The following is a 20,923-nucleotide window of genomic DNA, read 5'->3' as shown; positions in this document are numbered from 1 at the left end:
GAGAACGTGGCGGGCGGGGCCTGAGAGCGCGGAGGGCGGGGCCGGGCGGGGCTGCCCGGGCCAGGGCGCGGCGGGCGAGGCCCCAGCGCGGTGGGCGGGGCTGCCGGCGCCAGAACGCGGCGGGCGGAGCCTCGAGCGCGGCGGACGGGGCGGCGGCGGGCGGCGCGCGGCCCCTTTAAGGCGCGGCCGGGGCGGGCCCGCCGGCGCGGCCCCTTTAAGGCTTGGCCTACGTGGCAGCCGCTGGAGCCGCGGACGAGGAGCGAGGCCGGCCGCCGGGCACTTCCTGTGGAGGCCGCAGCGGGCGCGGGCGCCGACGGGCCGAGCGCCGAGCGAGGGAGCGAGCGAGCCGAGCCTCCCGCCGCCGCCATGGGCCAGAACGACCTGATGGGCACGGCCGAGGACTTCGCCGACCAGGTGCGGCCTGCGGCCCGACCGGGCCTCCTGCCCCGGCCCCGAGGCCCCTCCCGCGCGTCCCCTCCGACTCCCCCTCCGGGCCTCGGCCCCGAGCCCTCTGCGCTCCCAGAGTCGGGCCTCCGGCCCCCGAGGGCCGCCCCTGGGTCTGCGCCGCGTCCTCACCCCTCCCGAGCCCGCCGGAGAATCTCGCCCCCTCCCCCAACCGGGGCATTCCCCTCCGGGGCTCGTCGCCTTCCCGACCCGGGGCTCCCCGAAACCCGGCCTGCCCTTGTCGCCGCCTCCCCGCCAGGGCTCCGGGTGGGTTCTCGGGCCCGTGCTTCGGCACCCAGGTCGTGAGTCGCCCCCCTCCACCCCCCCCCCCAGCCTGGCCGGCCCCAGGAGGTGAGGGGTGTGAGGGGCTGCCTCGCCCGGTCCCGAGAAGGGAGCCCGAGGCCTGGGGGCTGGGGGGCGCTGCGGGTTTGGGCCGAGTCTGGCTACTGGGGAGCGTTCTCTCCGTATCGAACTGTTGGGGTGGTCCCTGCACGCTTCTCCTTTCACTGGCACTCTTAGGGGGCGGGGTGGGGAGCTGTGATCCTGAACGGGGTTGGTCAGAAAGGAGGCCTGGGGGTCCTCCCAGAGGAAAGGGGGCGCCCTGGTATGCACCCCAACTACGGAAAGCAACCGCACTTTCTTCTGTTACTCTTTCCCAGATGTGTTGGACTCATGGGGTCCCTTTGACCCTCCCAGCATTTTCCCTCCCTGTTTGGACTCTGCCCTGGGACTGAATTGGATGGGTATCTATCAGTACACAAACCTGGGAGGAGGAGAAGCCTATCTTCCTGGGTTTTTTTTTTTTTTTTTTCTTCCCCGAGTGTACAGGTGGCATTCTGAGCACCGGGGAAGCTCTTGAAACAGGCAGTTGACACAGACCAGATGGACAGAATCAGATCCTAGAAAGGGGAAAGGACGGAGCTTCCTGGCGATTTTCATCAAGCTTTGATTATTTAGTGTACCTTCTAGCTGTGAAAGTGCCCCCTTACGTCTACAGATGAACAGCCTTATCCCTGCAGGCACAGCCATGTCTGGCCCACTGGCCATTTCTTTCCCTTGTGCACTTAACGGGTTTGTGGTTTTTGCCTGACTAAAAAGTAGTGAGGTTACATTTTTTATTTTTACGGGGGTGGTATTGAGTAACGAAACTCTGAAGTTTGGGTTTATTGGAAGGCTTGTACGCGTTTGTGTGAGTTAGAAACACAAATGCGTGTGTTCTGTTCCGGCATGGGCGGGCTCGACCTTCCCTTGTTCCCCTTGAAGGGTGCCGTCTGTAGTGTGGTCTGGTAGCGGGGTTTCCATTGCACCACTCTCCTGTGAGCTGGTATTTGAGAACCAGCTTGGGGGGGGGGCGGGGAAAGTGTGTCCATTTGAAAAAATAGTTTTTGCTAAGGTCATGATTTTGTGTTTAAAGACCTTTTAAAAATCGTATCCTTCATAAACACAACTCATATCAAAAGCTCTCAAGAACCACGCAGGCCTTCCCTGTCCATTTTTCAATGGTTTTAGTGACCCGATTGCATTTCCCCAAGTAGCAACTCCCTGAGAAGATGGCTCCTTTGAGCCACGGGGACCGTGAGAGCTCTGCACACTCACTCTTCAGTCCGGAGAACCCTGATTTTGCAAGTGCGTTTCATAACCAAATCTAGATAAAATGTCTCTAACCAAGCTGGTGCCAACTATCAAACGATCAACTTTCCTACAGAAAAAAAAAAAGCTCAAAATCTCTATATGTAATCTTTTCTTCTTTTTCTCCCTGCATTTTGTTTAAATCAAAGAAGCAGGATCTTGGAACCTGAAAGGCCCTTCAGGCAGACACACAGTCTGGCTGCACCTAAGTCACTGGTGGGAAAGATGGCCTGCTGGGGCTTCTGGACTGGCCTGGGGCACAGCCCCGGGGGGAACCCCAGACTCTGACCTCAAAGCTAGTGCCACATACTATGAGCTTCCGAGGCCTGGTGTTCTTCTGGCACAAATGGAGGAGAAAGGGCCTGCCTGCATCACAGTCAAACACCCAAAGTGGCCCAGGGCTGCGTCTTGTCAGGCAGTGTGGGCTCCTGCTGTCAGTTTATCAGGGCCAGGGCCCACCTTGGTGGTGGCAGCGGATGTCAAAAGACCCCTCCACGCCCTTTTGTGGGTGACTCAGAGGGCAGTGGCCCTCATGCTCTCCAAAACCAAAGTCAGGAGCGTCTTCTGCCCGGGCAGGCTTGGCGCGGGAGGACGTGGGCAGAGTAGAGGGTGCAGAGCCCAAGTGACGGCTTCCTGTGGATAGTAATCTGGCCAGGCTGGGGTGCCGCTTTAACATTTATCCACACGATATTCAAACAAAGCTGCCAATAATAAAGGTGCTGGAGTCCAGGCTTTTAAAATGAAAATGATCTCATTTGAAGGGCGTGGGGGAATATTGTCAAAGTCACTGATCAGTAACACGACAGACCCATTTTTCCAAACCCTGTCTTCAGAAAACGAAAGCAAAACTCAAGTGACAGGCGTTAACCAGAAAATCTAGGTTGCTGGAGTGGGACCTAGAAAGCCTGCGTGTCCCCCAGTAGTTATGATAAGAGACACTAACTCTGGGCCAGGTCCTCCACGCTTAGTACTGTGTTACCCTCTGGACCGCGTGAGGCTGGCCACAGTGCCTCTATCTTCAGGTGTGGAGAGGGCGGTCTTGCATGGAGTGAGGTAGGCTGAAGTTCTGAGTCCACATCTTGGTACCAAAGGCTGGGCTTCTCGCCTCCTGGCTGTCCTGCAGCCTCCCCTTGAGGCCCGCAGAGGTCAGAGCACAGGGTCAGCTGTCCCGTTCGTTCTGACTGGCCGGCTCATCCAGAGCTACATCTCTGGCATCGGGCTCCTTGCCCCTGGCGGCCAGGAGGCCAGGCTCTTAGAGAAAACGCTGAGCGTGCCCTCTGCAGGAGCTAGGCATTCGGAAGCCATCTGAGACCAGGTCAGGAGGGGCCAGAGACTAACGAACTCAGCAATCCAAAATTACGTCCGGGTCCTGAAGCCAGTGCTCGCTGCCCTTTGGCAGAGCGTAATTGCAAGCACATCTGCACCAGTAAATGGGAATATTAGCACCTACTGGGTTCGGCCTGATGGCTCATCTGTCACCAGGGTGACCGGTAAGCTGCATGGGGCCTTGCTGTCCTGTGTGGCCTTTGGGGTTTTTACCTGTCTTTTGGCATGATGGAGCCATCCTGGGAGCCTGTGCCCGCAGGAGCTCCCCTGGGCCTCTGGTCCAGCGTTGGGTAGCTCGGATGGCCCGACAGAACGTGAGTGGGCACACCTGCTCCCCGGGTGTTAGGGCTCTGGATTAACCGTGTGTGGACGGCCATTGGGTATGAGTGGGGCTCTCGTAACAGTGATGGGTGCTGAGCATCATTTTCCTGTTCCTCTGCTCTGTGTCCCCCTCCCTGCCGGGGCTTCCTGCCTTGCGCCATCAGGAGTGAGGAGAGAAGGCAAAGAGGGCGCATTCTTTCCTGCTTGCCCTAAGAAGAGCCATCCCGCCTCTTCCGGGGAGCGGGGTGGAGACACGGGGGGCACTGGTCAGCAAGGCTTCTGGAAAGTGAGGCACAGCTGTGTTCTCCTCCATGGGATTTGTTGCTACTCTCCTATGGTTAGGCTCTTAGTCACGTGGATTTCTGGTACGGAAGCCAGGCCATCTCCAGGACCAGTTGACGCTTGTTCCTGTACTCGGAGGTGCAGCGTGAACCCACACAGCAGCACCCCGGGAGACCTGCCGGGGGAGTTCTGGGGTCATGGTGAATGCCCATGTGTGAGTCATCGAACTCTTGCTCTGGCCCTGACTCAGCCTGATGTGAGGGAGGCCATCTGGCCACAAGTTCTAATCTTCTGGGATGTGGAGGCTTGAAGTGGCCCTTGAGAAGGGCAGCCCCAGTCCCTGCGACCAGATGGTCTCATGCCCTTTTTTGCTTCCTCAGAGTTCCCAACCAAGAATTGCAGACAGCTTTCCTCAAGTCCCTTCTGTCCTCAGTACTCAGAGAAAGTAGCTTTTCTGTGTCATGTGGGAGCTGCAGGTGGCTGTGTGACATGATCACTGTATTCTCAGAGTTAGGTTTCTTAAACCCCCTCTAAAATCAAAATCATAGCCCTTCGTAAATAAATCCCAACTTTCCGTATTTCATAAGTCACCCAGGTCCTGTCATCGCTTGTGAACCGCACCCTGCTTGACGGTGAGCTTCTTGGAGGTTCCAGTGAAAAGCCTGCCCCACGCAGGCTAACCGTCCTCTCCTGTGGCCTGGCCTGCCCCTGCTTGCTGCCCGCTTCCGGCTTTCCCTCCACGATTCTGTCCCAGGCGTGGCCGTCGTGGGTCTCCGTGTCCCCAGCGGGCAGCACCCAGCCCCTGGCCCGCAGGACCCGTTGCACAAGCACGGGACAGGGGACTCCTCCCGGGCTCCCGCGTGCTGCCTGGATGCCTGCTTCAGGGGCTCTTCTCTGCTGTGCCGGGAGGATGCGGTCCCCAGACGCCTGACGTGGATTCAGTGGCCGAGTCTGAACCGCCATAACCAGCACGCATTCGGAGAATCCGAGTAAAATTGGGTCTGGCCTCGTGTTGAAACAGTTTTTTTTCTTTCCTGTTGAGTCCAAACAGGTGCTTATTAGAGGCTGGCTGGTTTAAAGAAGTTCTGGAGCAGCCTGGCTTGCAAAATACAGCCGACCCGTAGCCTGAACCACATCCAACTTGGAAATAACCTGAATTTTGGCTCCCCCCCCACCCCCCCAAAGCACAGAGCTGTCTGTCTCCTCAGCCTGTCTCACGGGGAAGGGAGAGTCTCCCTGTTGCTCTTTAATCCTCTTGACCCAGACACTCAAATTAGGCGTACAGACTCATCACGGAAGCTCTTAAACACTGCCTGTGTCTCTTGGGCCGGGCTGTGGAGCAGAGCGCGTGTTAAGCGGGGTGCTTCATGGTGAGGAGGCTTAGAATGAAGGCCAAGGGCCCGGGCTTGTTTGCTCCTCACTGGTGAGCACAGCAGGCAGCTTTCAGCTCCAGTTTGGAGGCGGGTCAGGACGTGTCCCATGTCTGTCTGCCCCTGCCTTTTGGGGTCAGCCTCCTCCAGAATTGCGCCGCGGCCCCAGTCGTGTCCCTGTGGATTAGACTAGGAACGACTCTACCGCTGACCCTGCTGGGGCTTACGACAGCATTTGGGCCATGAGGCAGAAGCAGCAGGGCCAGTGGTCAGCTGTCCCTCTACCTCCCGGTCTGACGCGGGGGGGGTGTGTACCCCGAGTGGACAGACATCCTGTGTGTGCTTTACAGAGACTCCAAAATTTGTAGGGGCGTTAAGGTTCTTTCTCCTTCCCTCTTCTCCTCTGCTTATTCAAGTTGGAAAGAACCTTAGACCCACCTGGTTCATTGTCCAGGCGTCGGTCTCTCCCTGTGACCTCTGCCCCCGCTTCGGTGAGGGTCAAGGGCTGAGCAGGCGTGTACAGAATCGCCACCTTGGGGCTCAGTCAAGCTCGGGAGATTTGGAGAGAAAGGACACCTGGCTTATAAGGGCTTTCTCCCCACTCTCCCTCCCTCCCACAAGTGCCCGGCTGCCGTGGCCCAGCGGAGGGGAGGGGAGGGGAGGTGAGGCTTCTCTGCTGACTGAGCCCAAGTCGACAAACTGGAGGTTGATCTCAACAGCCAGAGGCTCGTTACTTGTGGCCGAGAGCATCAGCTGTTTCTAGGACTTGAAAGCAACTTTTCAAAAACGCCAATAATTAACAGACTCTTCAGACACACCTTAGCTGGTCCCAGTAAGGTTTCGCCAGCCCTGAGAGGGGCAGTGATGTTCATTTGACTGTCCCTTTGCGGGGGCCAGGCCCACAGGTGCCCTTTAGACTCGGCTGCCTGACTCGTCACTTCTGTGGGCGGACTTCCCGGAGAGCCTGCTCTTACCGTGTGCTGCAGGGTTTCCTTCCCTTTGCATTTAGCTTGGACGGTGGGAAAGAGAAAGTGGCTGCAGGGCACCCGAGTGACATTTGTGTCTCCACCCGATATATGTTTCATAACCACGCTGTCGTTAACGGCGCACTTCGCACGGAGCAAGAGGAAGTTCTAAATGTGCTTTCTCTCCCTTTGGTGCTCACCAGTGATTTTCCGAACTGGACTCTTCACTGCTGTTGAGACAGTTGTGCGTCCATTTGTTAGCATGTCTTTGTAAAAGACTCCAGAGCCTTCTAGCCATTAGCCACACCAGTTCCATGTGTGTGCTCACCGCTGCCCACCCCACCCTCTCCAGTCCAGGACTCTGGGAGGGACTGGGGGTGTGCACGTGGCTGCCAGAGCCTGGCCTCTTCTCTCACTGCCCGGAGGTTTGGGATAAGCGTAGACACATGAACTTACCGTTGGTCTACCGTGAGGCCCTCCAGGCCTGGGACCCTGGCTGTCCCCTAAGTGGACTGTCTTCAGAGCGTGCTCAGCCCTCTTCCATCTAGAGTGGGTCTGAGCACCATTGGGGGTGTTGGGAGGCCAAGGCTTAGCCGTGTGTGACCGTGTGTGACTGGCAGGCCAAGCCTCAGCGGGCTGTCTCGGGTCCGTGCAGCTCTCAGGGAGCCCCTTTCCCCTGTGGGGTGCAGTCTGCCCACTTGTGAAACGAGAGGGTCTCGAGGGAGTGGGTGCGGTTCTGTGGCAGTGTCTGGAGGCGTTTTTGGCCGTCACAGCTGGAGGGGGGCTGCCGATGACGTCTGGTGGGTAGAGGCCAGGGGTGCCGCGCGCCCCCCTTTGGTGCCGGTCGGCCTAGGATAAAGACGACTCAGTGCAAATGCCGGGGCGCACGGGAGGGGAGACCGCGGGTGAGCCGGCAGGGCCTCATCGGGGTGATCCTGATCCGCCAGGGCCCTCGCCCGAGCGTCCGCGCGGTGTGCCTTGCGTGGGCCCCTCGTTGGGTGACCGTAGTTGGCACCTACACGCCTGTGCTGACAGGGCGGAGGCTGTCGCCCTGGGGGTCCGAGCCTGACGGGACCGGCGGGCGCAGAGACACACAGGGCAGCGCGGGGAGCGGCCCTGAGGGTCCCGCAGCCCTCAGCCGGGTCTCTGTGGCCCGCAGTTCCTCCGGGTCACGAAGCAGTACCTGCCCCACGTGGCGCGCCTCTGCCTGATCAGCACGTTCCTGGAGGACGGCGTCCGCATGTGGTTCCAGTGGGGCGAGCAGCGTGACTACATCGACACGACGTGGGGCTGCGGCTACGCGCTGGCCTCCGCCTTTGTGCTCCTCAACCTGCTGGGACAGCTGAGTGAGTGGCCCTGATACGCGCTGGCTTACCTTGTGGGCGGGGACGGCAGGTCACTTGAGGGGCTCCCGGGCCGGCCGTTGCCGGCCCTTTCCTCCTCCCTGGCGGGTGGGCCGGGCCTGGGTTCTGTGGGCCTTCGGGTGGGTGCTGTGCTCACTGAAGACCGATGACACGGGCCCCGCTCTAAGCGCCTGGACCGGGACGCGGGGGAGACTGGGTGACCCGGGTGGGCCGGAGGGGAGCCAGAGCAGGGGAGACGCAGGGTGTCGGGAAGGGTGAATCGGTGGCCGGATTCACGTGGGCCGCAGATCTTCTGCTCCCCGGCCGCTGTCTGCTGGCGGCAGCCCCCCTCCCTGTACATTTTGGGGCCGGAAAGGGGCCTGTGCTTCTCAGTCCGTCCTGTAGCTCCCACGGCAGTTTCCACTGCACCGCCTGCTCCGGAAAACGGCCCCTTCCCTGGAGCAAGGGATCCGTTTTCTAGAACGGTATCTTCGATAAGTAAGGTCCCGTTGACTCGTGTGTGGTCCGTGTCTACGACGAATTCTCCCAGGAGTTGCTCTTTTCTCGGGCGCGTGGCTGGGCCACCAACCGCGCAGGGCTCAGGTGAGGGCGCCAGGTGCCGTGGCGGCGGCCCTCGCCCGGAACTCGCCCGCGGCCCCCTGAGCCTGGCCCTTCTCCTTTCCAGCCGGCTGCATCCTGGTGTTGAGCAGGAACTTCGTGCAGTACGCCTGCTTTGGGCTCTTTGGAATCATAGCGCTGCAGGTACGCGGGGCTGGGTCTCTTCTCTTCCTTGCCGTGCTTGGGGCATAGCTTCCGCAAAGGCGTCTCTGAGGATGCGGCTTCACCCCCTTGTGTCTCTGCCTGGGTCTCCTTTTCTTTCCTGAGAAAACACTGGATTTTCCCGAGTGCAGGCTCAGGAGAGCTGGAGAGGATGGGGCCCCTGAAAAGGTGCCAAGCTCTGGGCGCCCACCTCTTTGCCACCTTCCCGAGTTTCCTCTGATGGGGACAAATGACAGGGTTGGCTGCAGCCAGGACACTGTCTTATCGTTTTACCTCGTGAACACCCAGCTGGCCACATGAGCTGTGTGCACCTGGACCAGAGCTCCCGGGCGCCGTGCCGGCACCTTGCGGGCTGGGTGCTCCCAGGGAACGGTGCTCGTTACGCGGGCCTGGGGTGGTCAGCACAGCTCGAGAAATGCTGAGCCTGTGGTTGAACTCGGAGCTGTCCTGGGCTCCTAAACTGTCCCGTGCACCTTATGTTTACGCTTCTGTGGGAGAGATTGCCTGCTGCTGTTCTCGAGAAGTCCCAGTGCGTTTGGAAACGTGAGACTCAAGTTTCTGTCCCTTCTCTGTTCCCTTCAGACGATCGCCTACAGCATCCTGTGGGACTTGAAGTTTTTGATGAGGTACGTGCGCTCCACATGCTGAGCTTGCTTTTCATGTCTGTCGACTCAGTAACTAGCAGTCGGGAGTGAACTTCTTGGGGTCCAAGCACTTGGAGTCTGTAGGAGGTGTTGGCAGAGGCTCCCTCCCCCAACAACCCCCCACCCGCACCCCGGGACACAGGTGAGGATGAAGCTGTCCCTCCCAACCCCCTGTTCATGAGGGAGGGAAGGAGGGCCGGAATGGCAGCACTTGCTCACAGGGACCCAGCTGGTCAACAGCAGGGCCAAGGCCGGGCCAGGTTCCGAGTGTGTTCAGGTTAATGTCACTGTTGGGCGGAACAGACCCATCTATCTTCAGCCGTGGAGCGGCTGTGAGTCCTGTGGACTCACACCCGGCCGGTCCGGCACGGTTTAGAGAGAGGGACCTAAGGGCCCTCCCTTCCTGTGCTCCCGCCGAGGTCTCCCGACCTGGTCTGACGGGCGTGCGTAGTGCCTGCCGAGCCCCGGCAACTCAGCTGGCGTTTCTGTCCTCAGGAATCTGGCCCTAGGAGGAGGCCTGTTGCTGCTCCTGGCGGAATCCCGTTCCGAAGGGAAGAGCATGTTCGCAGGCGTCCCCACCATGCGCGAGAGCTCTCCCAAACAGTACATGCAGCTCGGAGGCAGGGTTCTGCTGGTCTTGATGTTCATGACCCTCCTTCACTTTGATGCCAGCTTCTTCTCGGTAAGCGCTCCTGCCTGCGTACGTGGACCTGGGCTCCTGTCCTTCAGAAAGGGCCCCGACCTCTCTTCCCCGCCTGTGCACGGAGCCTACTCCAGGGGCTGTTGGAAGGAGTCGGCGTAAAGGAGGCAGACGTCGGATCCTACTAAAAGGAGTAAACACCCCGCAAGCTCTTAGGGGCCCGGAGCTGACAAAGGAAGTCTAGAGTCTCCCTGACCTCACTGGAGGTCCTGGTATCCTGTGTGCCGGCCTCCAGGCGGTCCACCCGGGCTCTTTGCAGACCCTTGGTTCTTTAGCTGCCCACTGCTCGTACCTTTATCGCGTGCCGTGTGCACGCCAGGTGTCTCGTCTCCAGGAGCTTTACAATGCCCGTCTTTAGAGCTGGCTGGGCGCCCTGGCCGGGAAAAGCTCCCAGGAGGGGCACCTGGCGCCATGGGACGGGGGAGCCCGCTCCTAAGAAGTACTGGGGACTACCTGGATGGCTTGGGGGCCCGCAGGCCGGGGCCTGAGTGTGTCCTGGTAAATTGCAGCCTGTTCACCGAAGCCCCTGGCGCCTCCCTCTTTATTCCTCACTTGAATGCACACCCCTCTGTGACATCACCTGGACACATACCGCAGTGACAAGGGCAGTTGGAATATCTCTTCTTCCTCACGTTTTTTTTTTCTTACCTTCTAACCTATGCAGATTCTCCAGAACATCGTGGGCACAGCTCTGATGATTTTAGTGGCCATTGGTTTTAAAACCAAGCTGGCTGCTTTGACTCTTGTCGTCTGGCTGTTTGCCATCAACGTGTATTTCAACGCCTTCTGGACCATTCCTGTCTATAAGCCCATGCATGACTTCCTGAAGTACGATTTCTTCCAGACCATGTCGGTGATCGGAGGCCTGCTCCTTGTGGTGGCCCTGGGCCCCGGGGGCGTCTCCATGGACGAGAAGAAGAAAGAGTGGTAACAGACCCCTTCCCTGCCTGGCTAGGACCCGCGGCCATCGAGGACTGGTTCGGGGTGGATTCGACCAAAATGCCAGCATTTATGTGTCCTCTTTCCTTCCCTCCCTTGGTAAAGGCACAGATGTTTTGAGAATTTATTTGCAGACACCTGAAATTTGGCGGCTAAATCTGCTCTGGACCCACAGCCTAGTACCCGACCACTGGGGCGGGCTGGCTGGGCACAGCGCCTCCCTCCCCCAGGCACGGCCTCGGCTTCCCACGAGCAGCTTGCTGGGCTGTGGCCGCAGTTCCCGTTTTTGTTTCTGTTTTGTGGGTGGGGGGCCTTCAAGCTGTACTGTGAGCAGATACATTTGTGTATCCTTCAAAGCGGTCTCCCTCTTACTGTTTTTTAAGTTTACGTTTTTAGCTAAAACTAAATGATTTGGGATGGCCCAGCCCGACATCACACAGTCAACGTCCTGGGCGTAAGCCTCGCCCATGGCTCCGAGTTGTCCCCGTGCCGCATCGTAACGCTCGCAGGGACAACAACGGCATTTGGACCCAAACCCAAAAACGAAGTGGTGCCAGAGGGGCCACCGAGGCTGCCGTTCACTCGGCACAAAACCGGCTCCGATTGGTGCAGCTCGTTGGGTAGGGGAACCCCCCGGGAGCCTCAGCGGCTCAGGGCGGGAACGGCGGGTCAGAAGTCCCCAGGTGCACCTGGAGCCTATGGGGACCCCCGCCCCCGCCCCCGCGCGCTGACTCCCGTGAGGGGCGTGGGAGGAGCAGCAGCCTCGTGGGGCAGGGCAGCGATGAAGCGGGCTCTCAGACCAGTTACCTCACCCCCGGTCTTCACACCGAGCCTGGGCTGCCGCTGTGGGCTCCCGTGGGCTCCGACCTGGCCAAGCGCCCCGCCCGCCTCTCCTTCGGCTGGAGGGACTTTTCCCAAGCTGCGCAGCCGTGACTTACCACTTTCTCAAGGCTGTTGCTTGCTCAGATTTGTCTTTGCTACGCTGAATGCAGCCCAAATTACTTTTTACGATTTGTGATGCCTTACCGATTGGATCTTAATCCTGTATTTAAAGTTTTCTAACATTGCCTTACACCGCGTTTCTCTTCTTGGGGCTGCACGCGCCTGCTGGCTCTTCTCCACTCGTCCACGCTGTAGCGACTGCCACGAGGGGAGAGTTGGACTCGTCTGTGCCTCCCCCAGACCCTCGGGGGGGGTGGGGTGGGGGGGGTGGCAGGCTGACCAAGCTAGAACGAGGACTGCCTGAAGCTGGTCTCTTTTTTCCTGGTTCATGGCTAGATGTGCAAGCCTGAGGGCATCCCTAGGGATGCCGGGGCCAGTCCCGAACCAGGATCCACATTTACCAGCCAGACCAGAGCCAGCGTGGGGCGGGGAAGCTGCCCCACTTTTGCCTCCCAGTGCTCCTAGGGCCTTACTTGGCTCTGCGGCCTGGACCCGCCAGACCTGACAGAAGCAATGGCACCCCTCTCAACACCCCACCTCATGCCCACACCTCAGCCCCAGATGTTCCCAACGCCCGCCCATTTGCAAACGCCTCCGGCCTTGGAAAAGCAACAGATGGAGAGGGCTTTTCTACTTGGCCACCCAGATGCTCGCCGCACGGGGTGGTTTCTGACGCCGTGCGTCCACCTCGGGGCCACCTCTCGGTCCACCCCCTTTCCCATCAGCACAGCATCACAGTCCCATCAGATGACACTCAGCCACGTCCGTCCCTCCGGGACACCTTTGACAGTTCCAATACCTCTGTTGGTTTGCAGGAACGGTCTGACCCCAGGAGGCCAAGGGGTGCGGTCAGGGGGCACCCTCAATGCTGGAGGAGGTTGCTTGGGCCTCCCCTGGCCCTCGGTGGGCTCGTGCCTGGGACGGGGGTAGATGCCTTTGCAGAAAGGAGAGAAAAATACCATCTACCAGTTGGCTTCGGCAAAACCAATTCTGACAATTTTTTGGCTTTATGTGGGAAATAGGTATAAATCTCATTTTATGCTGTATTTTATATCTTAGTTGTGTTTGGAAACGTTTTGATTTTTGGAAACATCAAAATAAATAACGGCATTTGTTGTATGCGGCGTGATCCTCTGGTGTTGTCCAGCTGGGGTGGGGCCTGACCAGGCCTCTCCTCGGATGCCCAGCGAGCCAGCCGAACCCTCTAGGCTTCGCCGAGGCCCGCTGAGAAACCACGTCGGGAGAGAATGCTTCCCTCGGGGTCCCTGGGGGCTGCTTCCTGGGGATGGGTAAGGTGGCCCTGATGCCAGTGGCACAGACTCCCAGCCCCGGGGACAGCATACATGAGCGGATGGAGAGGACCCTGAGACACCCACCCCATCGGCTGAGAGGGCGCACAGCAGGCGGCTTGAAGAGGACCCGGGCTCGAGGACCTGAAGGACTCCGGAAAAGCTTTCCACATGTGCTTTCCTCCGGCAGCCGTTTATTAACCTGACTGTTTAAAATTGCTGAAGCTCTTGGGTTTACGGTGGTGACGTCTGAACTTCTTCGCTGAGCCCAACTGCCTCTGGAACACGAACACGGAGCTCCAGTTAGTGAGCCATCCCTGTCCTCTCGGAGGGGCGCCCCCGAGTCAGGCCAGCTGTCCACCCGTGGCTTCCCTGAAATGCCACCTGCCCGCCCCCAGCGAGCGAGCTCTCGATCTCCTGTAGACCCGAGGGCGACGGAACCTTGGCCACGGCCTAACGAGGCCCTCCCGCGGGGCCCCTGCGGCGTGCGCCCCGGAGTCCCCTCGGACGGGCTGCAGAGCCCAGCGTCCCTGCGGCAGCCCCTGGCCCCGTCAGGCCAAAGCAGCCTCGGCTTCTAGTTTACTCCCGAAACGTTAGCTTGGCATTTTATCTGCCACGGAAAGGGTCTTTAAACAGGTTTGGTAAGGAAACAGAGAACCGTCGGCAGGGGAAGCTGCCACTCACCTTCCGGCGCTTGAGGACCGGCTCCTGGTCCCCTCGCCTCTCTTCTCCGCCCCCAGGGCCCGTCTCTGTCGGGCCCCTTGGCCTCTCGTCCTCCCCCTCGGTCAGAAAGTCCTCAGTGCCGTCCCCGTGTTCAGTCCCTCCCGGGTCCTTTCTGGTGAACACCTCGGCTGAGAGGGACGGAGGGATGGGCAGTTTTAGGTCCGGGTCACCGTCTGCGCGGGGCTGAGGGGGGGCGCAGACGGGGCCGAGGGCCCGAGCACACGACGTGGGAGGGAAGGAGGCTGGAGCCTGCTGGCTGCAGGCTCAGGACACACTGGACGTCCGGGGGCGGGGGGCCAGTCCCACTCACGCGGGTACAGGTCTGTCATGCTGTCATCACTGTCACTTGCAGCTGCGCCGTCCTCACCGGACGAAGGTTCCCAGAAGGCTTCTCCCCGGCGAGGCGGCCCGGTGCCGTCCACCTGGTCCTCCCTCCTCCTCCTCCTGTGCAGGAGGCAGGCGGCCACGTACTCCGCGCCCTGCTTCTGACACCTTTCATCTGGGAGACGGGCCGGCACGCCGTGTCTGCCCCCCTGTCCTCCGGAGCAGAGACCAGCTCCACTGGGCCCGGCCCCCCCCCCCCCCCCGCCCCCGTCTGCTGGGTAAAATGTGGTGGTGGGAGGTGCCCTGGCTCAGCTCCGAGGAGAGGAGGGGAGGCCGGTGGGGGCGTGGGCGAGGCGTGAGCAGACGCAGAGCTGTGCCGGGCCCCAGCCTGGGCGAGAGCAGAAGCTTGGACGCTGCTGACCCTGCCCGGAGCGGGGGGGGGGGGGGAGGCCGCGACAAGGCCTCCACACCCTCTTGTGTACAGAGGCCTTGGGGAGGCCGGACGCCCGGCGTGGCGGACACAGACCAAGCCCCGATGAGGAGCGGGGTGGCACCAAGGGGCCTGGCTGTTGAAGGTGGCCCTCTGTGGGCGGCACTCTCCTGTCTCAGGGAGGAGGGGGAGGGGACCGGGCCCTGGCCTCTGATGTCCCCCACCGCCAGGCTCTTCTCTCCTGCCTCATCTCTGCCACTCGCTCTGTGGCCCCACACGGCCTCGGGGCCAGCGGACCCTACACCTGGAGTCCCCTCTCAGAACCCCCGGCCAGATTCCCCAGCTGCCGGGCTCTGGCTCCTCTCGGCCGCTGGTCGCGTGAGCCACACGCTCCAGCATCAGGACGACTCTCTTACTGGGGAAAACCCAGTCCCTCTCTTCCCACCCACACCCAGCAGCCCCCAGGCTCTGTGCCAACGTGGGACCCTTCACGGGTCCTTCACTTTTGCCTGTGGGCGAAGACTGGGCCTCATTTCTTCTTGGGGAAACACAGCCTTCAGAGTTCTCCCCCTCATCTTGCCTCTCTCTCCATACCCAGACCCACTGGCTCTGGCCCACCTGGCCCTCTCTTCCCCGTGGGGCTCCCGCCGGCTCTGTCCCCACCTTCCCTTCAGGAGCATCTGAGAAGCGTCTACCATTTCCTCCTCAACACCTCCGTCCCGACACCACCCCGCCTGCTTCTCCCCCTCCTGGGGCTCTTCGTGTCCCCTCTTCTGTGGCTCTGTGGACGCAAACGCCACTCAGTGTCAGTGGTGTGCATCATCTGAGCACTGGCCCGTGTCTTCAACAGCCACCTTCCGTGACACACGTTGAAGAGAATGCTTCATTTCCCCACAAAGCCTGCGACTCAGATGCCACTCTCGTAAGCACCCCAGTTCTCGAGCCAGGAATCCGGGAGTCACAGCTGACTTCTTCCTCTCCCTCACCTACTGATTCTGCCCACAGAACAGCTGCGATCTGTCCACGTCTTCCCTGCCAGCACCTGTAGCCCCGGCCACCGTCCCCTTCAGCTGGCTGCACGGCCGCCAAGGGTCCCCTGCTCCACTCCTTCCCACCCCCCACCCCCGCCCTCAAGAGTCACAGTGACCCTGACGCACACAGTGACTACCAGTCCCCGCTTCAGTCCTTTGTGGCCTCCAAGACCCCCTGTGGTCTCGTCCCACCTGCCTTGCTGACCCCGACCGCATCTTGCGTGGTGTCACAGTGGCCGTCCTTCAGGACCTCCCACAACCAAGTGTTTTTCCGCCTCTAACCTTGCTGGAATCCTTCCTCTAACGGGAGCACTCTTGCCTCTACTCGCTACGTCCCTAAAGTCTCAGCCCAGAAACCCCGCCTCCCCAGGGCCTCCGCATTAGGCAGGCCTCCTGGCGGCCCTCGGCACAAGACTGCCACAGCACTCACAGTTACGTTGGGGCCCACTGCCTGCTTTATCGCAGTCTCCGCCACCACCCCTCCCCTGGGCTGGGCCGGGTGCACCACCAGCTACTGCCAAAAGCTGACTGAGACACCACTTCTGCCTTCGAGGGCACTGGTCCTGGAGAAGAGCAGGCATGCACCCGAAATACTTGTAAACTGAGGCAGGCTGCGTCCGCCCACGGCTACTTACATTCACGCAGAGCTCTCTGGTACCGCTGGCCCTGGGTGTGCCTCAGCACATGCTCGGGGACCTTGTTGATGTGCCGCAGGGTGAGTCTGCAGAACAGCTGGTGCCTAGGGGACAGGCAAACGTGGGCTGGCAGGGGTGTTCACAAGGGTCTGGACCAGTGGCTCTCCAACCGCGGCTGCATCTTGGAATCGTTCCCAGAGTCTGGCAAAGAAGTCTCCGAAGCAGACTGGGCATCAAGATTCTTAAAGGCTGGAAAGCAATTCCACTCCGCAACTGGGGTGGAGAACCAGTGACCCGGACGGACCGTGACCTCTCGGTGTTTACCTGGAACACACCTGGTCATCAGCATCCGCTCCCGCACAAGGGAATGCAAGTGAAGACCTGGCTTGGCAAAGTCCTAGATGAACAGGAGCATCCCCCGGCCCCCTCCCTTCAACCAGTGCTGTCAACCGTACACGTTCAGCTACACCAAAGTTCTCCTTAAATACGTGGAACTCACCGCATTCAGAGCCTTAGGTGACAAGCCTCAGCTTTACAAAAAGCAAACACGCACCACGGAGAGGGGGCTCACCGGGGAGCTCTAGCCTGCAACCCGGATGTCCAGTCTCCTAACATCTACCTACGAAGGACGGCGCCAAGCCCTCGAGGAGCGCGCAGCCAGCGGGGAGGGACCGGGGTTCCGAATCCACCTCGCGGCAGCGGCCAGACTCAGCGCTGGGACCAGGCTCCACTCGGGGGCCCTCCCGCAGTACCCGGCCTGCGCCCCCTCCCACGTACGGGTTCTTGGTGCTGGGCACGATGTGCGGCTCGAACTCCGCGTAATCGAAGGCCGGAGAGGCGCTGACCAGCCGCCGGTACTTCTTGCCGCGGGTGTAGACCTGGAGCTCGGGCAGACGGCAGGGCAACTCGTGGCCGGTGAGAGCGCATTTCACCTGCGGGGCGGAGGGCGGGCGAGAGGGTCAGGGGGTGCGGGGGCCGCCCGAGCAGGTCCGCACCTCCTCCTCCGGCCCCGCGGACCTTAGCGGCGCCCGGCTCCAGCCGCAGACTCGGGTGTTCGCGGAGGAAGGCGAGCACTTCGGCCGGCGGCTCGCTCATGGCTCGGCCGCCCTCGGGGCTGGAAGCCGGCGCCGCTCGCACCACGTGGGCCGGGGGCGGGGCTCGGCGGCGCCCCGGAAGCAGACGCCTCTCGTCCCGGAAGCGCCGGCGGGGCGGGGAGATGGCGGCGGCGGCGGTGCGGTGGCTGGGGTTTCGCGCTGCGCGGCCGGCGCCGGTGAGCGGGGCGCGGGGCGGGCACGTGTCGGGCGGGCTGGGGGACCCGGACCCGGACCCGGCCTGGGCCGGCTCAGCCAGCCCCTCGGTCTCCGTAGGCCCCGGCGCGCGCCGTCCGGAGGAGCGTCCTTGCGGTCCCCCTGCGCCCAGGTGAGGACTCGTCCGGGTGTGACCTGGGCACCTGGGAAAAGACGCCCCGCTTTGTAAGGGGGGGAGGGGGCGGCCGCAGGCACTGAGAGGAGCTTCGAACTGCCGCCCGAACGCGGGCGTGCCTCTCAGCCGAGGTGGCCCGCGGGCCGGCCCCTCTCGTACTCCCGAGTCACGCCCGGCCGGGGACGGTCCGTCACTTCCCAGCGCCTCAGCGGGCTGAAGAGGGGCCATCCCAAGATTGAAACCGGGTGGCCGGGGCCCTAGACGACAGCACAGCCACGGCGTGCGGGTTGCGCGTGCACGTCCGGCAGGGTAGCGTGCTGCGTAAGAAGGAAGGGTGCTGTAGAACCCTTGCTCCAGGCCTGCTTTTTTACCGTCCGCGACGCCCGAGGTGCCCTCATTTGATGAGGCTCACACTCTGACCGCTGAATTACACTTTCCCTGTACGTGGTTCCATCTTTAAGTTCACGAGCAGCGAACAAGAGAAGCTGTTGGGAGTGCTCTTGCGAGCCCCTTTCCCGAGTTGGTCGCGCTTCCCTCTCTGCATAGCGGGTGCATCTGAATGCGACGGAGTACGCGGCAGACTATTCTTGTGTAAAAGGCGGGAGATGGTTACAGGAAGTACCCAGGGTCGGGGTTGGTGGCAAAGGCAGGACTAAGCCCTAGGTCTTGCTTATGCAGTCGGTGAGCATCCAGGGAGCGTGCCCGGTGGCCACAGGCTGGTCTGTTCACTCTGGGGCAGTAGTGCTCGTGTCTCGTTGAGGAATAGGCTGCTCCAGGTCTATTTGCCGGGGGCTTCTGACCCCACGCCAGGATTGGAAACCTTCCTAGGGTTGGCCTGGAGCCCAAGCAGGTGTGGTAGTTCTGCAGCTGAAGCACCTGCCACCAAAGCGGAGGATGACTCCTTTGTCCAGTGGTTCCTGCTTCTCATTCCTGCGACTGCCTTTGGCCTGGGGACCTGGCAGGTAAATACTGGTTTTGGCGCTGATGGCTCTAGCTTTTTTTTTTTTTTTTTTTTTTAATGTTTGTTTATTTTCGAGAGCGAGCGAGCGAGCACGCAGGGAGGGGTAGAGAGGGAGGGAAACACAGAATTCGAAGCAGGCTCCAGGCTTTGAGCTGTCAGCAGAGTCGGACACGGGGCTCAATCCTATGAAACATGAGAGCATGACCTGAGCCGAAGTCAGATGGTTCACCGACTGGGCTACCGAGGCGCCCATGGTGGCTCTGAGCTTTTGCCCTTGTTGCCATCTGCTGGGGTGTGCTGTTTCCACAGGTCCAGCGTCGGAAGTGGAAGCTGAAGCTCATAGCAGAGCTCGAGTCTAGAGTTATGGCTGAGCCCATCCCTCTGCCAGCAGAGTGAGTGTGTGGCTGCCCGCCTGGGACCGGTCTCCCTCCAGGTCGGCAGCGGGGCCTGGCTGCTTCCGCTTGCTGTCCCGACCCTCAGACGGGAGCCCTCGAGAGGAGCTGTTCTAATGAGCTTCCTGACCACCGTTGGGGAGTGGCATGATCTATTTAGAAAGAGATCTGTGACTTGGGGCTTCGCCTTTCTTCTCCAGGCCCATCGTACCTGTGGGGGCACGGTGCTGATGGGCTCCCTGGAGCAGCAATTGTTACCGGGTGGGTGGGGGTGGTGTGCCTCATGTTGTCTTGACAGGAGAGCAGAATCTTGAAAAAGCATCCTAAGGGATTCTGTCGTCTCTACCCCTCATTTTGACCCACTGTCCTGGAGGGACAAGAGCTACTTTCAGGGAGCCAACGTGTGCCGTTTGGGACGCGTAGGCCTCACAGGCGCTGACTTCCCGCCCAGTCTTGTCGGGCCTCACTTTTCCCCACCGCTGTGTAGCCCAATGGAACTGAAGAACCTGGAGTACAGGCCAGTGAAGGTCAGGGGGCACTTTGACCACTCCAAGGAGCTGTACATGATGCCTCGGACGATGGTGGACCCGGCCCGGGAGGCCCGGGAGGCCGGCCGCCTCTCTTCGTCGCCAGAGAGCGGGGCCTACGTCATCACCCCCTTCCGCTGCACAGAGCTGGGGTGAGTAGGACCGACAGGTCAGAACTCGGGTTGTGGGAGAGGGTCATTCACTGCTTGGCTGTTGCAGGAGGAGGCCCGAGGGAGGAGGCGGAGATGGATGCAGGGGCCCTGGATATCGGTCTTGCCAGTCAGGACACGGGCTGGACAGAGGCAGGCCTTCCCGGGGCACACATGCTCCTTGTTCTCCCGGAGACTACGAGGTTAACACCTTTGTCCAAAAATCCTTCTCCGCCTGAGAGCATACTTTGTTACTTCAGAATCACCATTCTGGTAAATAGAGGGTTTGTCCCCAGGAAGAAAGTGAATCCAGATACACGGCCGAAAGGCCAGGTAAGGGGCAAGAACCCTCCTTTTTTTGTGAGCAGGGCTCTATGGAAACCACAGGCCTTAAGGAGGACTCTCACATTTTCCTTTCTAGATCGAGGGAGAAGTGGACCTAGTTGGGATGGTGAGGCTGACAGAAACCAGGAAGCCCTTTGTCCCTGAGAACAATCCAGAAAGAAATCACTGGCATTACCGGGACCTGGAGGCCATGGCTAGGCTCACAGGCGCAGACCCCATTTTCATTGATGCTGACTTCAGTACGTTGTGATCAGCCCATCCTAGATCGAGTAGCTTTTTTGTAAATACCCCGTTCTACCTTCCTTTTAGCCCTGGAAATTTTCTAGTTATTTCCTGTTAGTTACATCGTAGTATCCGTTGGGAGAAAGGGGAGTATCTGTCTGGAAAGAGGCAACCCAGGGTTGGTTACAGGTGAAAGGTATGTACTGAATTTTTGGCCGCGCAAAAATCTAAAAAGCTCTGCAAGGTTCCAACGAAACAGCTGGCCAAGCCGCGGTAGGGAGAAACTGGTGCTGAGAAGCTGGCGGCTTAGCTATTGTGGATTGAGTCCGTTATCTCTGCAGAGAGCACCGTCCCTGGGGGACCCATTGGAGGGCAAACCCGAGTCACTCTGAGGAACGAGCACATGCAATACATCATCACCTGGTGAGTCCCCGATACGATGTCCCGCGGTGAGTTTGGATCTCTAGTCCCCCACCCCTTCAGAACCCTGACTGTTCATCTTCTTGACCCAAGGTATGGACTCTGTGCAGCTACGTCATACCTGTGGTTTAAGAAATTCCTACGTCGGACTTCTGGTGTGTGAGACTAGCAGATGTAGCCCTTCCCCTAAATTGTCAGGAAGTGGCCGATTTCTGGAGATGTTTTCGTGTGGGATCAGCAACTATTGGCATAAATAAATCTCTGTGCTACGCTCTGTACCGTATCCGTCATTCTACCTGGGCCACTTATAACTGGATGATCGTAAAGTCTAGGCTTGGGCCTGGTATGTGACCCAGCAGTCTTAAGGC

The 20,923-nt window shown here is 60.3% G+C and overlaps 3 protein-coding genes across 5 annotated transcripts; 2 read left to right on the top strand and 1 right to left on the bottom strand.

Moving 5' to 3' along the window:
- The first annotated feature begins 229 nt into the window (after window positions 1-229).
- Window positions 230-12,804, top strand: SURF4 (surfeit 4). Its single transcript, XM_027051751.2, has 6 exons — window positions 230-414; window positions 7,497-7,683; window positions 8,366-8,442; window positions 9,043-9,086; window positions 9,600-9,786; window positions 10,469-12,804. The coding sequence occupies exons 1-6, from the start codon at window positions 367-369 to the stop codon at window positions 10,733-10,735; spliced, it is 810 nt and encodes a 269-aa protein (XP_026907552.1). The 5' UTR covers window positions 230-366; the 3' UTR covers window positions 10,736-12,804.
- On the bottom strand, window positions 12,384-17,293 carry SURF2 (surfeit 2). 2 transcript variants are annotated; one of them, XR_008290842.1, is made up of 7 exons: window positions 17,135-17,293; window positions 16,895-17,049; window positions 16,118-16,221; window positions 14,008-14,196; window positions 13,659-13,825; window positions 13,062-13,252; window positions 12,384-12,964 (listed from the first exon to the last, which is right to left on the bottom strand). XR_008290842.1 is itself a non-coding variant. In XM_027051754.2 (6 exons), exons 1-6 carry the CDS (start codon window positions 17,210-17,212, stop codon window positions 13,172-13,174), a joined length of 774 nt encoding a protein of 257 aa, XP_026907555.1. In that variant the 5' UTR covers window positions 17,213-17,293; the 3' UTR covers window positions 12,384-13,171. The 2 variants fall into 2 exon arrangements, 1 of the variants encoding a protein (XP_026907555.1); XM_027051754.2 differs by having other exon boundaries at window positions 12,384-13,252.
- Window positions 17,196-20,826, top strand: LOC106988273 (surfeit locus protein 1). 2 transcript variants are annotated; one of them, XM_027051750.2, is made up of 9 exons: window positions 17,196-17,387; window positions 17,485-17,536; window positions 18,368-18,501; window positions 18,810-18,892; window positions 19,380-19,571; window positions 19,829-19,901; window positions 19,990-20,152; window positions 20,477-20,558; window positions 20,649-20,826. In XM_027051750.2, the coding sequence occupies exons 1-9, from the start codon at window positions 17,211-17,213 to the stop codon at window positions 20,716-20,718; spliced, it is 1,026 nt and encodes a 341-aa protein (XP_026907551.1). In that variant the 5' UTR covers window positions 17,196-17,210; the 3' UTR covers window positions 20,719-20,826. The 2 variants fall into 2 exon arrangements, with proteins under 2 accessions (XP_026907551.1, XP_026907550.1); XM_027051749.2 differs by having other exon boundaries at window positions 18,350-18,501.
- The last annotated feature ends 97 nt before the right edge of the window (window positions 20,827-20,923 follow it).

Source organism: Acinonyx jubatus, chromosome D4, assembly GCF_027475565.1.
Source record: "Acinonyx jubatus isolate Ajub_Pintada_27869175 chromosome D4, VMU_Ajub_asm_v1.0, whole genome shotgun sequence".
Taxonomy (NCBI): domain Eukaryota; kingdom Metazoa; phylum Chordata; class Mammalia; order Carnivora; family Felidae; genus Acinonyx; species Acinonyx jubatus.
The sequence above is the reverse complement of the archived record's forward strand: the minus strand, read 5'-3'. Positions and strand labels throughout refer to the sequence as shown.

Excerpts from the sequence above, each read along its gene's own strand:
- SURF4 (XM_027051751.2), top strand. The coding sequence starts at position 367 with ATGGGCCAGAACGACCTGATGGGCACGGCCGAGGACTTCGCCGACCAG. Across the intron at positions 8,443-9,042 it reads TTGGAATCATAGCGCTGCAG|ACGATCGCCTACAGCATCCT; the intron begins GTACGCGGGGCT and ends TGTTCCCTTCAG. Across the intron at positions 9,087-9,599 it reads GACTTGAAGTTTTTGATGAG|GAATCTGGCCCTAGGAGGAG; the intron begins GTACGTGCGCTC and ends TTCTGTCCTCAG.
- LOC106988273 (XM_027051749.2), top strand. The coding sequence starts at position 17,211 with ATGGCTCGGCCGCCCTCGGGGCTGGAAGCCGGCGCCGCTCGCACCACG. Across the intron at positions 17,537-18,349 it reads TGCGGTCCCCCTGCGCCCAG|GATTGGAAACCTTCCTAGGG; the intron begins GTGAGGACTCGT and ends ACCCCACGCCAG. Across the intron at positions 20,153-20,476 it reads TTTCATTGATGCTGACTTCA|AGAGCACCGTCCCTGGGGGA; the intron begins GTACGTTGTGAT and ends TTATCTCTGCAG.
- SURF2 (XM_027051754.2), bottom strand. The coding sequence starts at position 17,212 with ATGAGCGAGCCGCCGGCCGAAGTGCTCGCCTTCCTCCGCGAACACCCG. Across the intron at positions 14,197-16,117 it reads CCAGAGAGCTCTGCGTGAAT|ATGAAAGGTGTCAGAAGCAG; the intron begins GTAAGTAGCCGT and ends CCCGTCTCCCAG. Across the intron at positions 13,826-14,007 it reads CATGACAGACCTGTACCCGC|CCGAGGTGTTCACCAGAAAG; the intron begins GTGAGTGGGACT and ends CGTCCCTCTCAG.